This window comes from Sturnira hondurensis, unplaced genomic scaffold (genome assembly GCF_014824575.4).
Source record: "Sturnira hondurensis isolate 20B ecotype Veracruz unplaced genomic scaffold, ASM1482457v3 Scaffold0022824, whole genome shotgun sequence".
Classification (NCBI taxonomy): Eukaryota; Metazoa; Chordata; class Mammalia; order Chiroptera; family Phyllostomidae; genus Sturnira; species Sturnira hondurensis.
In genome coordinates, this window is record NW_028095455.1 from 79,911 (window position 1) to 96,301 (window position 16,391).

Genomic DNA, 16,391 nt, shown 5'->3' on the forward strand with positions numbered 1-16,391 from the left:
GTTGTTCATAGTAATTTCTTACAATCCTTCATATTTCTGTGGTATCAGTTGTAGTTTCTCCTCTTTCATTTCTGATTTTATTTATTTGGGTCCTCTATCTTTTTTTCTTATAGAGTCTGGTTAAAAGCTTGTCAATTTTGTTTATGTTTTCAGAGAACCAGTTCCTGGATTTATTGATCCTTTGAATTGTTCTTTTAGTCTCTATACCATTTAATTCTGTTCTAATTTTGATTATTTTCTTGTTTCTAATTTTGCTGGGCTATGCTTGTTGTTTCTCCAGTTCTTATAGTTGAAGGGTTAGGTTGCTTATTTGAAATTTTTCTGTTTTTTAGGTAGGCCTGAATTGCTATGAACTTCCCTCTTAGGACTGTCTTTGCTGTGTCCCACAGGTTTTGAACTGTTGTGAGTTCATTTTCCTTTGTTTTCAGAACTTTTTGATTTCTTTCTTGATCTCGCTGGTAACCCATTCATTGTTTAATAGCATGTTATTTAGTCTTTATGAATTTGAATGTTTTTGAGTTTTTTTCCTTGAGGATGGTTTCTAGTTTCAAGCCATTGTGATCTGAGAAAATAGTTGATATGATTTCAATTTTCTTGAATTTGTTGAGGCTTGTTTTGTGTCCTGTCATGTGGTCTGTCTTTGGAAATGTGCCATGTGCATTTGAAAAGAATACATATTTTGCTTCTTAGGGATGAAAGTTTTTGAGTATATATATATGTATTATATACACATTGGACTCAGTTAAGTTCATTGGATCTAGAGTGTGTTCATTGCCACAGTGTCCTTGTTGATTCTTTATTTGGAAGATCTATCCATTGTTGACAGTGGAGTGTTAAAGGCCCCTGGTGTAAGTATGTTGCTATCTGTATTTTCTTGAAGTCCTCCAAGATTTTCCTTATATATTTGGGTGCTCCTATGTTGGGTGCATGTATGTTTACAATGTTTATGTCTTCTTGATGAATTCTTCCCTTCAGTATTATGAAGTGACCTCCTTCTCTGTCAGTTTATGGCCTTTGTGTTGAAATCTATTTTCTTTGCTATAAGTATTGCTAACCTGGCTTTTTTTCCCTGTCCGTTTGTTTGGAATATTTTTTCTCCAACTCTTCACTTTCAGTCTGTGTAGGTCTTTTTTTCTGAGGTGGGTCTCTTGTAGGCAGCTTATATGTGGGCCACATTTTTTTAATCCATTCAGCTACCCTATATGGTGAGTCATGTTTTTTTATTCATTCAGCTACTCTATGTCTTTTGATTGAAACATTTAATCCATTTACACTTAAGATTATTATTGATAGATACTTATTCATTGACAGTTTTCCCCTTTGCATCTGTGTTCTTTGTCTCACTCTTTTTCTTGGTCTTCTTAAAGCAGTCCTTTTAGCATGTCTTGCAGTGCAGGACTTTTTTCATTTTTTCCCTCTGTCTTGGAATTTTTTTGCTCTGTCTGGGAATTTTTTTCTACCTTGTCCTTCAGCTGGCTTATTCTATCATCTGCTTAATCTAGCTTGTTTTTAATTCTTTCTATTGTGTTCTTCATTTCAGATATTGTATATTTCATTTCTTCTTGTCTCTTACTGATAGTTTCTATGTCCTTCCCCCCCCCTTTTTTTCTGTGCCCTTTTTCTTGTTGGTGTAGTTCGCAGTAAGTTCCTTGAAGATCCCATGGAGTTCTCCAAAGTTCTCACTGAGCTCTTTGATCATCCTTATAACCAATATTTTGAACTCAATGTCTGGTAGTTCAGTTGCCTCAATTTTTTTAGCAGTCTTTCTGGGGATTCCTCGTTTCCTTCCATTGGGGGTTGTTTCTTTGTGTCCCCATTTCTTGTTTTTTTCCTGCTTGTTAGATTTATCTGCTCTGACTCCCTGTCTTACTGGTGTGGTCTTCTGTGATAGGAGACCTGGGGGACTCAATGGTGCAATATCCTTGATCACCTGTGCTTGATGCTCTTGCACTGTCCTTAATACCTTTTATTTGTTTAGGGTTTTGGTTGTTGTGGGTCATTCTTTGGTGGGTCCTTCTCTCTGGCTGGCTGACTGAGAGCCATTCTGCCCTCCACATCTTGTGTGCTGCCGCACAGGTGCTGCCGGAACAAACACCAAACAGCCCAAGAAACAGACCCACACCCACACAGATATCCCTTACCCACAATTACACTATCAACAGCCAATGCACCAATAGTAATAAAGTTGTAAAGAGATTAAGACTATATTATAAGAAAGGAAAAATAAATATGAGATGACTAACTGAAAAAAATGTTGGGAGGATAGGGGAAAGGGCAATAATAAGAGTAGAGAATAGAGGCAAGGCAAAGTAGGAAAGAAAATAAAGTTTACTCTATAACTAAAAAAGGGAGGAGGGAAAGTGTAATGGAGTAAGAGTGGAGAAGTGTGTAGTATTTGGTTAAAACCAAAATGTGAAGAAAATATGTATATTTGTATATATTTAGTGAGAGAAAAAACAGACAACAATGACCAATATATATATATATGTGTGTGTGTATATATATATATATATATATATATATATATGAAATAATATGGCCCTAATTGCAGAAAAATCTCCACCACAGAGATACCAACAACCAATGAGCTAAGACGTGTACAAGTGAGGTGGGAATACGGGGGCAAAAGGAAAGAAAGAAGAACTTAGAAGATGTCCAGAGGAAAGAAAAGTTATTTTGAGAGGGAGAAGGAATACTAAGAGTGCGGGATGAAAACCCGGCTAAGACAGGAAAAATTAATGTTTAAAATGAAAAAAAAGGGCAGGAGAAAGGCAAAATGGAGTAGGAGAGGCAAACAGTGAAATCTGAGATTTGAAATACAAGGATAGTCACTATCTAGAAATAAGATTGAAGGACTATAAATAACAACTACCTTATCTACTATGTGTGAGCAAAGATTGATAAAGGTGGAGAGAGAATAAGGGTATTGTAAGAACAGAACGAGGGACGTGAGATGACTACTAACAGTCACAAAGGGTTCTGAGAGGCTGGAGCAGGGAGCAATAGTAATAGTGTGCTATAGAAATAAGTTGTAGCAAGAGAGAAAATGGAATTTAAAACAAATGTATGAAAGAGAAGGAAAGAGGAGGTATGGAGTAAGAGAAGGGATGAGCAATACATGAGACTTGAAATAAACTGAATTATAAAACCTGGTGCCATATTATGCCCAAGCTTTTAGGGTAAACAGCTTTGCAGGAGAGAAGACAGTGCCTTCTTGTGACTGTATCTGTTTTCTCTGCTGTGCTGGGTTTGGTACATTAGGGCCTGGGGAGCTGCGGAGCAGGCCGTGTCTGGCACAGGGGCTTTTTCTTCTTTTGCCTGAGGAAATGTGTACACATCAACAGGACACTCCTGGGCCTGACCTCCCCATTTTGCGGAGCCCTAATTCCACGGGTGGATGTTGTATTCGTCTGTCTGTGAAAGGCTCTGGCTGACTCGAGCAACTCTCAGGCATTCAGCCCCCGCATCCCAGACCTAAGCCTGCTGCTCTCTCACAAGTTCAGCGGAATTCTCCACTCTGCTCTGCCCTCTGCTTGTGTTGGGGCTGGTCCTCCAGTTCCTTCAGTGCAGACTCTGCGTGTTTTGTTTAGCAAAGCTGCTGCATCCTGCCCCCACACAGGCCTGCGTGCTTGGGTTCCTGCCAAGCTTCTGGGATGTCTCAGCTCCTCTTTTAAAAGTGTCTCTATGGCCCTCACGCTGTAGCGCGAGTCCCTGGGGATCCTGTTCTCCACATGCTTCCTCTTCCCCAAAATCGCACAGTTTCTCCTGGTCAAGGCTGACGACCTCCTCATAGGGCCTCCAAAAATTTTAAAGTTTCTCTCTGAATCCTTCCCGTGTGGTGTGGGGAAGATTCCCCCCAGCTCTACTATAACAAGGCGATGATGGCATGCTGTCCTTTCTCCCTCCAGAGATCTTCTTCAGCCGCTGGCCTGTCTGTTCCCGCTGTGCTGTTTCTGGAGGCCACATCTCCCAGGCCTTCCCTCGCTGCCCCAGTAGCTTGCGGGTCCTGAGCCCATCTTCAGCCGCGACTCTGTGCAGCCGGCGGTGCTGGGCTGGGCAGCAGTGGTGGTCCCCCGAGAAAGCTCAGTTCATCGGCCCCTAGGCGCCTGGCAGGAGGGTTGGTTCCTGTGTACTCCTGTGCGCTCCCCACGCTCTCCTCCACACATGCTCTTAACTCACAGATGCTTTCACTTGCTCTCTGTTCTGTGTTCTGACTTTAAATCTGGCCCTTGTCTGAGAGCAGATGAACAGACCAGCCCGTTACTCTGCCGCCGTCTTGGGTCCTCTGATTTTCTCGTGTATTTCTTTCTTTCTTTCTGTCTTTTTTTCTTTTACTCCCCATGGCATCCATATCGTTTTGATAGTCTGACCTCAGAACTACATTGCTTCTCTTTCTTTCTCTTATGGCTGATCACTCATCAGTTTTTTGTTTGTTCGTTTGTTTTTGTCACTGTTGCTGTCAATTTTCTTACTAAGTTTCTTTTCCTTGTCCTCTCCTTCTTAGGTGAGAATGTTGCAGGCAGAACTTGTCATTTCCGGACACTGGATCTGCCAGAACCTGGGCAACAACAGTTATGCAAATCTCCATATTGTTTTGTGTTACGAGTAACAAAGTTCCTAAATTATCAGAAGTTTAGCAAACACTTATAAGGACCTAATAAAGCACAAAGAGCTCTTGTTCTAGCAGGGAAAGGGAAATGTAGCCATTTAAGATACCAGTAATGGGTTAAGTGCTAGCACTAGAGGTGAGTAGAGGATACAGTTGAGGCAGAGGAACAGCTTAAGACACTTGAAAGAGGCTTATTCTCTTGTATTAAGTGAGTAAGAATGTAGGCTACTTAAGGAGATACTTAAGATACGATACTATTTTTGTAAGCGGACGAAGAAACTGAGATAGAGGAAAAATAAGATTAGACAAAAATGAGATCAGACATAAGAGATTAGAATTCTTAAAGAACTTGTGAGTTCCTTGTCATGAAATGCACAAGTATTTTTCTGTGCCTGAGGCAAGAGGGGTGAGATCAGGGAAGGTTCTGGGAGCCACACTAAGGAGTTCTTTATCTTGTGAATAATGGAAGCTGTTGAAGTCTTTAAGCAGGAGTGACTTGGCCAGATTTGACTGTCCAGTATTCAGGAGATTATTCGGTCTGCTAGGTAAAGGGATAATTTATTCAACAAATATTAGCCCTGCCTGGTGTGGCTCAGTGGATTGAGAACCGGCCTGCAAATCAAAGGGTCTCAGGTTCGATTCCCTGTCAGGTCACATGCCTGGGCTGCAGGCCAGGTCCCCAGCAGGGGACTGTAGGGTAAGTGGAGGCACTCTGGCTTCTTCACCCAGGTGACTGGGTAGCTAAGGGAAGCAGTGTTTCCATAGCCTTGGAGGGGGCCTGATAACCAGTGTTCTCACAGCTTTGAAACTGGGTCCAATAAACTGTTCCCATAACATGAAGTGGGCTCACATGTGCAAGATTATGTTGTATAATTTCTGGCATCTTACTGGTTTTGCTCCCCGCTAATACTTAAAAAGATAGGGACTCCCTGCTGGGGGGCAGTGATGATGTGAGACACTCAAGGAGACATGTGCCACAGTGGGTGCCACGCTGGGGAGCAAGGGCCATGACATGAGACCTGTAGACAGACAGGTAGCTTGCAGCATGTGCTGCTTGCCCACCCATAAATAAAAGCATACCAGACATCCCAATGGCTCCATGAATATTATTCCATCTGTGTGAATAGCATGAACCTGCCTGGCTTTGAAGGGTGGCAACATAGAGATGCATGAGAGGCAAGCACATGTTGATGTTCTTTCCCTCTCTTTCCCCCTCTCTTCCCTTCTTTCTAAAAATAAATAAATGGATCTGGGAAAGAAGGTGCACAGGACTAGAAGTGGGCTTAGGACCATTGGGCAGGAAATTCCAGCAACGCAAGGACCTAGGTTGAGATGGGTAGTGGGGAGCGGCCAAGGGTTCCAAGACTCATGGCCACAGTGGGGTCCTCTAAAGAATGAGGCTCAAAACAGTTCTCTTACCTGGACTTTTGGAAGGACTTAGAATTTTACTCTCGGTGAAATATTGAGCCATCAAAAGGTTTTGAGCATACATGATTTTTATTTTTGAAGGTTTTTTTGTGGCTGCTGTTTTGAGAAACTGCAGGAAGGCATGGTCAGAATAACAGAGTCCAGTTATCTGGCTATTGCAGGAGTCACCACGAGAGATGATAATGGCTCAGGCTGTTGTGGAAGCTGTGAGATTCTAGATGCATTTGAGGGAAGGGCCCATAGGATTTGGTAATGAGTTGAAAGCAGGTGAGAGAAGAAAGGAGTAGAAGATGCCGAGGTTTATGTTCCATCCTGACAAGTGGAAGACGGAGCTAAAGGAGGCAAAACTGGAAGGTAAAAATTATAGTGAGGAGGCTGTGCTATGGAATAGGATAAATGAGAGGAGCTGAATTAAGGTAATGGCAGTAGGGTGGTAGAAATAGCAGGCATCGTCCAAAAAGCATCCAGGAAGCAGAGTTAACAGGACTGGGGGCTGAACTGGATTTGCAAGGTGAGAGATGAGCAGGTTTAAGATGACATCCAAGACTCTGGCTTGAAGTGGGTACTATTATTACTGGCATCACAGGAAAATGGGACACAAAGAGTTTCTATAAACTGTGCAAGGTCTCAGAGGTTAGTACAATAATTTCTAGAATCAGGATTTGAACTCGGATGTGTTTGACCTTACAGCCTGAGCTCCTAACCGTTGCATGGGGCTGATCTAGAATAAACGAGGCTGCAGCTTGGACAGTGTTTCACAACACTGTCTTTGTCTCTCAGTTAGCTCAGATAGGCTGTGTGTAAGGACAGTCCCCTCAAGACAGTCAAGACAGAAGGGGAAGTTAGGCCAGTAGTTTAGCCAGGAGTCCCTTTGTTGCCAGAACTACATGTTATGTGCTGTGCTTCGTGCTCTAGAAATAAGAACGCTAGACAAGTCCCAGGCTTTCAGGTGCCGCTAAAGATGATATCTTCTTGGATTTAATAAGGAAGGGGATCCTCAAGTCTAGCTCAGGTGTGCCTTGAGCTTCTTCCCAAGGAAAGCCCTTGACTCCATTCCTGCCCCTCCCGTAATACCTCCTTTCCTAAAATGAAAGCAGGGAGACAGCCTGCTGTGGACCTCGAATTACATTCCTGTCCAGCTACTGCCTCATCACGCTTCTCTGAGAAGTGGCCTATGTTCTGCTGTCTCCCTGTCTTTACCTGCTCTTTTCTTTTGAACCCACATGGGCTTTCATCGGCTCCAGATCCACTGTCAGGCCGTCTGTGACCTCTATACTGCTAAGTTCAACTGTCAGGAGCTTTTGGCTCAACTGGCCACTCCCTCCTTGTAGCACTTTGTTTGAAACTCTAGGTTTTACTGTTATTTAGCTTTGATAAAGCCAAGAAATCACAAAGTGACTGCCATTAAAAATGTTTTTTATACTCTTTCCCAGGAGAAAGGGGCCGGCCACACCACGGCGGCCACACAGAGAAGCATCCGGGTCAGACCGGAGGCAGAGAGAGAAGGGGGAAATGAGAGCAGGCACCTTTTATTGTGGCTTTCACAGGGAGGACCGGGCAACACGGGGTGAGCAGGCTGAGGATTGGCTGGTTTGAATCATTTCAGCAGGCCCTGGGGCGTTGGGGCTGTCCCTTATTATCTGGTACCTGGCTCTGGGGTGGTTAGGGCAGGTAAGTAGTGGCACAGAGTATGAGAACCCAGTAAAAAAGGTGGTTAGAGGTATGGGTTCTGAACTGGCTGCTGCACATTTGAAAGACAAACTTCTTTGTTAGGAATTGGTTAATCTGAGGAGGGGCCATCCCTCCAGAGTCGTCATTATGCTCTGCATGTCAAATGCTCTTGGCATCGGAACACAGAAAGTAAAAGGCACAGCTCATTTTCCCTTTTCCCTTTACTCTCAGTCCTCTTTTGCTAGTAGCCTCCCTCTCATCGATAATCGCTGGAATGCTCCACGTCTCAGTCCTTCGACACTTCCTCTTCCCCATCTCTCTTTAGATGGTGTCATGCATCCCCACAGCTTTCAGTAACACACATCGATGACTCCCAAATTTGTATTTCTACCCTCAAACTCTAGACCATCTATTATCCAACTGCCTACGCCATATCTTCACTTGCACGTCTAATAGGCATCTCAAACCAAACATATTCCAAACATAATTCTACTCCCTAGTCTTCATCTCTCCACTTAAATAAATAGCACCTGCATTGCCCTAGTGACTCAAGCCCTAGAAATTTTACTAGATTTTTCTGTTTTTGTCAAACTACATATCTAACTTGAGAATAATTCCCATAAGGTCTTTTTTTGAGAATTTAGGTGGAAAGACATTATGTGTTCGTGGACTAGAAGACTAAATATTGCTAGATGGCAGTATTTTCTGATGACTATACACACACAGTGCAGTTCTTATAAAAATTCCAGGTGCCAGTGTGTGTGCGTGTGTGTGTGTGTGTGTGTGTAAATGAATAAGCAGATCCTAAAATTCATATGGAAATGAAAGGGAGCCAGAATAGCCACACCCCCCCCCCCACATGCACGGAGACACAATAGAGACACAGGTACACATGCACAAAATCTTTAAAAAGGCCAAAATTGGAATATTGACATTTTTATTTTTAAAACTTACCGTGAAGCTACTGTAATTAAGTTTATGGTACTGACACAAAATAGACATATAATTCAATGGAATAGAATTAGAGTCTAAAAATAAACCCATACATCTATGGTTAACTGACTTTTGGTAAGTATGCCAAGACAATTTAATGAAGAATGAATAATCTTTTAAACGAATTGTTCAGGGACAATTGGATGTCCTCATGTAAAAGAACACATCTGGAGGGGTGTTCTTCAGATCATATACCTCATATCATATACAAACGTTATCTCAGAATGTATCAAAGACCTAAATATAAGGACAAAAGCCATAAAATTCTCAGAAGAAAACATAGATGTAAAATCTTTTGTTACTTTGGATTAGTCAATGGTTTCTTATATATGACACCTCAAGTACAAGCAACAAAAGACAAAATAGATAAATCAACTCCATCAGTGTGAACTGTGCTTTGAGATTAAATTACATTAGAACATTTAGGCTTCAAAAACCTATCAAGACGCTGAAAAGACAGTCTGCAGACTGGGAGAAAGTATTTGCTAAGCATGTATTTGACAAACAGCTTGGCAGTTCCTCAAAACCTTAAACATAGAGTTATTAATACCATTTTACCACGCAACTCCTATGTATATAGCCAAGAGAACTGAAAACATGTCTACCCCAAAACTTGTATATAAATAGAATTACTCAGAATAGCCAATAAGTGGCAACAATCCAAATGTCCATCAACTGTTGAATGAATAAACAAGATGTGGTATAGCCACACAATGGAATATTATTTGACTGTGAAAAAGAATGAAGTGCTCATTATGTGCTACAACACAAATGAATCTTACAATAGTATGCCTGGTGAAAGAAACTAGACACAAAATGCCCTATATCATCTGATTCCATTTATATGAAATATCTTGAATAAAAAAACTGATAGATAGAAAGTAGATTAGCAGTTGTCAGGGTGTGGAGGGACAGGGAAGGGGAATTGGGAAGTTAATGCTAATGGTATAGGGTTCCTTTTTTGGGTGATAAAAATGACCTAGAATTACATAGTGGTTTTGGGTTGCACAATTTTGTGAATATATTAAAACCCACTGAATCGTACCATACAATCATCTGTGCTTTAAATATATACATATACATACACTCACATACACACATAATTCTCTATATGTCCACTATACTTCAATAAAATGTTGAAAAAAGCTAACAAATTTAAAGGACAAATTTTGCACATATATGAAACCCTCAATAGACTACTTCTCACCTCTATTAGCCCCACAATTCTAATCCAAACTATCCACATCCTGCAAAAATATTCCTCACTGATCATCCTGCTTCTAATCTTGCTCCACCCACTCTTGTTCCCAACAACAGTCTATGATCTACACCAAATCTGAGTCCTCCTTTAAAAATGTAAGTGACCCCTGACCAGCGTGGTGTGGCTCAGTTGGCTGAGCATCTTCCAGCAAAGCAAAAGTTCACAAGTTCAATTTCCCCCTGGGTTGTGGCCCAATCTCCAGCTGGGGACATGCGAGAGGCAACCAATCATTGTTTCTCTTTTTCTTTCTCCCTTCCTCTCTCTCTAAAAATAAATAAAGTGTTAAAATCTTTAAAAAATAAAAATGTAACTGAGATTATGCCATTTTGATTTGGATCTCTGCTGGCTTTTCATCATACTCAGCTGCTTTGCTTTTACCAGATTTACAGGTATGCCTCTGACCAATTCACCTTGAAGAAATGGTTCCATGGCTCACACAATTTTGAAAGCCTCTTGGAGGACAAAATTGCTGATAGTCATGTATCCTGTCCCTTTTTGCCTTCAACCATGAAAAGTTCTTAGGTGGGGGGAAAAAACCTGGGAACAAAGGTGGAAATGTAGATGAAAGAAGACCCAAGATTGGATGCCCACTCAACAGAGTCAGTTCTTTGCTCCCTCTGTCTAAACCTCTTAGTAACAGGTAGTTCAAGTGATGGGCACATTTGGTCACAGCACTCAGAAGAGCTTGACTACTTTACCTGCTCAATTAGCTATCAGATATTTATCGAGAACCTAGCTCTGTGCTACTGAGCACTATCTTCAAGTGTCTGATGCCCAGAGTTCTGGTCCACCTGGGACAGATGGTATGGATTGTTAATTTGACAAACAAGAGTGATTTTCAAGGGCCTACTACCGAAACCGTGAAAGGCTCCATGGGAGAGACAAAGATAACTACCAGTGTGTGTAAGTCAGAGGACTGCTTCACATTCAGTAAAGGCTGTTAGAAAAACAGATAGAGCTTCTAATTCAGACTAATGGAGTGCCTGGCTTCCTCTTATCCTACATTCCCTCTCTGCCAGGGCCCACTGTCTCCCCTAAAGATTTGTTTACAAGTCGTTTCCGTTTTTATGAGTAAGCATATCATGACACAGAAATTTCAGAAGGTCCTGAGGCTTTCAATTGTCTGTTTCAGATCCGATACAGAACATGTTCCTCCTTCTGCTAATTTTGAGCCTGGGAACGCAGCTTCATCAGACAACAGGTAAGAATGGACAAGGGGAGGGGCCTGAGAAAGAGGAGCAGGTGATGGCCCCTAGCTGAAGCCAATGATTTGAATGTGGTCCTGAGGCTGAAGGCTTTCTTTGAGGGGAGGTGTGATTACTGCTTGTTACAAGCACAGCAAAAGGAATGGTGGCTTGTGCATGCCCATGTTCCTGTCTTATAAAAACAGAGACTGAGCATATTGGTCTACCTAGACCCACCCTTCAATGAAGGTGGTGACAAGGAGAGAGAACCACTCAGACCATGCACCTCTGGACTGGTATAAGAGGGCATTGGCTGTTTGTCCTGAAAAGTGAGGTGCCCAGTACCTGTCCCCTTCTCTTCTGAAAGGGAGAATGAGGAGACAAAGGTCAGGGGGACACCTAGAGGACCCTATTACTCTAAAGAGTCTTTTGCAGACATTCCGCTGATTATTAAATATTCATTGGAGTTCCTCTTTTAAAAAGCAACAGTAATAGCCGTTTGCCATTCACACACTAATTGTGGATTACTTGAATTGGAAAATCAGTCTTTCTACCCTCTCAGTGTGTAATGAACCTTAATGCACTGCCTTCAGGATATCAAAGAAAGGAGTTCTACCTAAAGGTGTGAATGGACAGGAAGGAAAGCAGTTTCAGTTTGTTGACCTGCTAGGCAAGTTAGTTCAAACCATTCAAATGTGCTCTCAGGATCGTGAGTGTATTACTTTGGGTGAAAACCAGGAGATAGGAGAGGAAGACAGAAGTGGGCACAGGGGATTAAGTCCTCGATGATAGCAGCTCCAATCCCATGGGAAGCCATCCCACATTCTGCCTTCTATTGAGAAAGAATGGCTTCTTTGGCACTGGTAACCGTTTGAAGAGCTTCTCCTTCCCTTCCATGTGGTTCTGAACTGTTCTTTGCCCAGTCACATCCCTCTTCCTCCCTTGGGCTGGCAGCCTGGGCTGGTCGGTAGTAGGGGGCCATCCTTGGAGACCACCCGAACATTCTGCTTACTCCAGTCCTGCCCTGCACTGACAGCTAAAGAAACACTTCATGTTTCTTTTCTAAGACACCCTGCCTGGCTCAGATTTAGAGACATCTAAAAGGGCAACTGCTTCCTTGCTACCAAAGAGCTTTCAGTTTCCATAAAGTGATAAGAAAACCAAAAGAAGGGTCTGAAGCTGCTGTTCCCAGGCTACCGACAGGACTGGGGACTCCGGGAGAAACCTTGAGAATTGTGCAACCTTTGTTTCTGAAGATGTTATTTTATTTTATTTTTTAAAGATTTTATTTATTTATCTTTAGAGGGGAAGGGAAGGAGAGAAGGAGAGGAATATCAATGTATGGTTGCCTCTCATGAGTCCCCTGCTGGGAACTGGCCTGCAACCCAGGCATGTGCCCTGACTGGGAATCGAACCATGATCGTGTGGTTCGCAGGCCCGTGCTCAATCCACTGAGTTACACCAGCGAGGGCTAAAGATTTTATTTTTTAAAATTTAGTTTTCAAGAATGTGGAAGGGAGGGAGAAAAAGAGAGAAACATTGATGTGTGAGAGAAACATCAGTTGGTTGCTTCTTGACCTAGCCTATAAGCCAGGCATGTGTCCTGACCAGGAATAGAATCAGCAACCTGCTGATTCACAGGCCGGAGCTCAATCCACTGAGCCACACTAGCCAGGGCTGATGAGCACATTTTTACATGCTTGTTGACCATTTATAGATCTTCTCTGGTGAAGTGTGTATTCAAATTATTTGACCAATTTTAATTGGGTTTTTTATTTTCTTATTGTTAAGTTTTAAGAGTTTGTTATGAATTTGAGTATAAGTACTTTATGAACTATGCAATATACAAATACTTCTCCCTATTTGTAGCTCACTCTTTCATCTTTTCACAATGTCTTCTGCAGAGCACAGGTTTTAATTTAATGAAGTTCAGCATGTCAGTGCTTTCTTTTATGGATTGTGTTTTTGGTGTCATATCTGAAGAACAGTTTAACTGAAGCTCAAAAGACTTTCTTCTTGTTTTCTTCTAAACACTGTATAGTGGTATATTTTACATTTAGGTTAATAATCCATCTTGAGTTAATTTTTATATAAGGCGTGAAGGGTTTTTTTTTGTTTGTTTTAGGGGGATTATTTTTTGCATCTGGACATTGAGTTGCCCAGCCCCATTTGTTGAAAATACTATCCTTCTTCCACTGAATTGACTGCACAGTTGTCAAAAATCAATAGGCTATATTTGTGCGGGCCCATTTCTGGACCATCTATTCCGTTCTTTTGACCTATGAATATATCTTCCACATATATCGCACTCTTTTAATATTGTAGCATTATAGTTTATTTTTTCTTGTAGTTTCTTATAGTTTTATTTCAAAATCTAATGACATCTTGTAAACCATCTTGTAAAACATTTAAGGGAAAAATATTTAGTTTTGTATTTTATCATGTCTTGGAGGAAAACGTAACCCAAATTTTACTCTTTTCATTGACATTTCCTTCTTTCTTCATCCTCCGAAGATGAATAAACACCAGGGGGACACGTGCCCATGGTGATGCTTGAGGCCCCTCTGGGGCAGGGGTCACCCCACTCCCCCCATCTTCAGCCTCCAACACTACTTCTGCTGACCCCTGAGGTACACACAGCAGAAGAATCAGGGTGGGAAAGGATTTCTAAGAGATGAGATGCCTCCATGCAGAGTACCTACAAAGCAGTGCATGAGTCAGGTGCCCAAGGCAGATGTCTGTCTTCAGAAACTAGAGTTTTCTGAAAACCATGGCTATGTAAAGCAGCCCCCGAGTACATTAGGTAGGGAGTATAAACAAGCCTATGGTTCTGTTGTTAAATGGAAAAATAGATAAAATTAGCTTAAAGAGGAAGCTATCTTCAGAGGTGATGCAAATGATTCATTTTGTTGTTCCTGGAGCTGTGTCTGGTGTTGACTCCCAGTGATGCCTGACTGCAAATAAAAACCAAAGTTACCCTAAGAACTGTCAAAAAGATGCCAGTGTTATTGATGTACCCTAATCCTATGTATGTTTCACTGGGTTATATAGTGAATATTTTTTGTTAAAATATGTAGATTCAGTGGACCAATATAATATAAAATTATGTATATATTATATAAAATTTTAAAAGGCTCCAGAAACATTACTCAAAGCATCTGCTTTAATGTGTCTAAAGAACCAACATGTATGAATTTTTCATGCCTTGGAAGGTCCTTTACTCTTGAATATAGTCAAGGGCCCCAAATGAATGGGGAAATCTGGTTTTCTCTGCTTAATTTTGTAGTTGTGGAAACTTTCCAATTTTCTCCTTTGTTTGATAACTTCAGGAGTTCACTGCTAGGTTGAAGCTTATTTTAATAACCATGAGGCATATAAAATAGAAAACAAATGTCTTTTCCTTAGCATGAAGATGAAAAGTATATCTACCTCATTCATGGATGCAGAACATGCCAGTGGATACATAGTCATATCTGTAAAGTTGTTAGGAGTATAGGTTTTCAAGTCATAGAGATGAATTTGAATTCCATCTCCATGAGTACCACTCTTTGACCTTGGGCAAGTATATCACTTTTTAAGTGTCAGTTTCCCCATCCGTAAAATGGGAGTAGTAACTTCCACCTTGCAGACTTTTGGAAACATCAAATGAGATGATGATGTATAAAGGCTAGCCCAGTGTCAGGCTCATTGTATTTAATAAATGTTAACCATTACTTTACATCCTATTAAAAGTCCAAATGCAGGCCAGTGTATAACTCTGCTTCTTAAATGTCAATGTGCACATGATCACGCTAATGACGTTAAGATGTAGATTCTGCTTCTCTAGGTCTAGGGCTGGACCTGACATTCTGCATTCTTAACTAGCTCCTAGGCAAAACTGAGGACACTTTGAATGGCAGGATGATAAAAGATGTTTGCAGGTGCAGGTGTTTTAGTTGTCTGACCAATGGTTCTCAATGTTCTCTGCCCATCAGAAGCTTCCAAGGAAATAAAAAACAAATTGATGCTGGCCTTACAAAAGAATTAGAATTTAATTTAAGGGATCCTAAGTGGGGCCAAGGCATTAGTTTGTTTTAAAAGCCTCCCCAAATAACAATTACTGTTCTAGTTATTCTGAGCTACTCAGATACACGATTCATGTTTGCTAATTGCTCTTTTCTCTGTGAACATTAGCTGAAATATGTCACCTGTCAGAGAGGTGGCATACTTATGCCTGCAAACCTTGTACTCACACACCCTGTACAAGGCAGATGGAGGAAGCAAGCAGAAAATGGATTTTTGCCAAAGGCCCAGACAGTAAAGAGGGGAGTTCTGCTGTATGCTACGGGGAGTTCCAGAGGAAGTTACAGGCGTTCTTCTCATGCAAGGAAAGCATAAGTGTGATAAATAATTTGTTAAATAAATTCTGTAGAGACTACACCCAAAGTCCTCTAATTCTTCTTCTTCTTTTTTTAAATAAGCAGATTTATTCACAATTATTATAGTTACTGATCCACGCTATCTTATTTTGGTTTCTTTTTTTAAAAATTTGTATTACTTTTATTTATTTTTCTTTTTAAAATTGTTGTTCAAGTACAGATGTCTGCATTTTTCTCGCATTGGTACCCCCAACCCAGCCATTCCCACCTGCCTCCCCTGATCCCACCCCCCTCTCTTGGTTTTGTCCATGTGTCCTTCGTAGTTGTTCCTGAAAACCCCTCCCTCTTTCCCCCTCATTATCTACTCCCACCTCCCCTCTTGTTACTGTCAGTTTGTTCTTAATTTCAATGTATCTGGTTATATTTTGCTTGCTTGTTTGTTTTGTTGATTAAGTTCCACTTAAAGGTGAGAGCATATGGTATTTGTCTTTTACCACCTGGCTCATTTCACTTAGCATAATGCTCTCCATGTTTCATCCATGCTGTCACAAAGGGTAGAAGCTCCTTTTTTTTCTTTCTGCTGCATAGTATTCCATCATGTAAAGGTACCATAGTCTACTTCTTCTTATAGCTCAGACTCAGCAATTAATCTTCCTTGCAAGCCCTATTTCTCTTTCCTGTGTCCTCTCTTACCATGTGTAATAAGATAAAAGAAGGGAGTGCTATGAAGAGAGTAAAAGTAGTGTAAATTCTTGAACCTGGTACATAAAAGATGGTTAATACATATTTGATAAATGAATAAATTTATAAATATTAATCTTCAAGGAAGGGCAGATTTGGTGTCAAGTACCTCTGTCTATATTTATATCTATAAATATATATAGATA

General features: G+C 41.1%; 1 protein-coding gene across 5 annotated transcripts in view; it reads left to right on the plus strand.

The window, feature by feature from the left end:
- Nucleotides 1–16,391, plus strand: part of PDCD1LG2 (programmed cell death 1 ligand 2) — a 100,602-nt gene that overhangs the window by 42,025 nt on the left and 42,186 nt on the right. For all 5 annotated transcript variants that reach the window (XM_037036335.1, XM_037036334.1, XM_037036333.1 and 2 more), the window contains exon 2: nucleotides 11,095–11,163. In XM_037036335.1, the coding sequence (XP_036892230.1) occupies nucleotides 11,109–11,163 (55 nt within the window). In that variant the 5' untranslated portion in view covers nucleotides 11,095–11,108. The remainder of the gene's footprint in view (nucleotides 1–11,094; nucleotides 11,164–16,391) is intronic.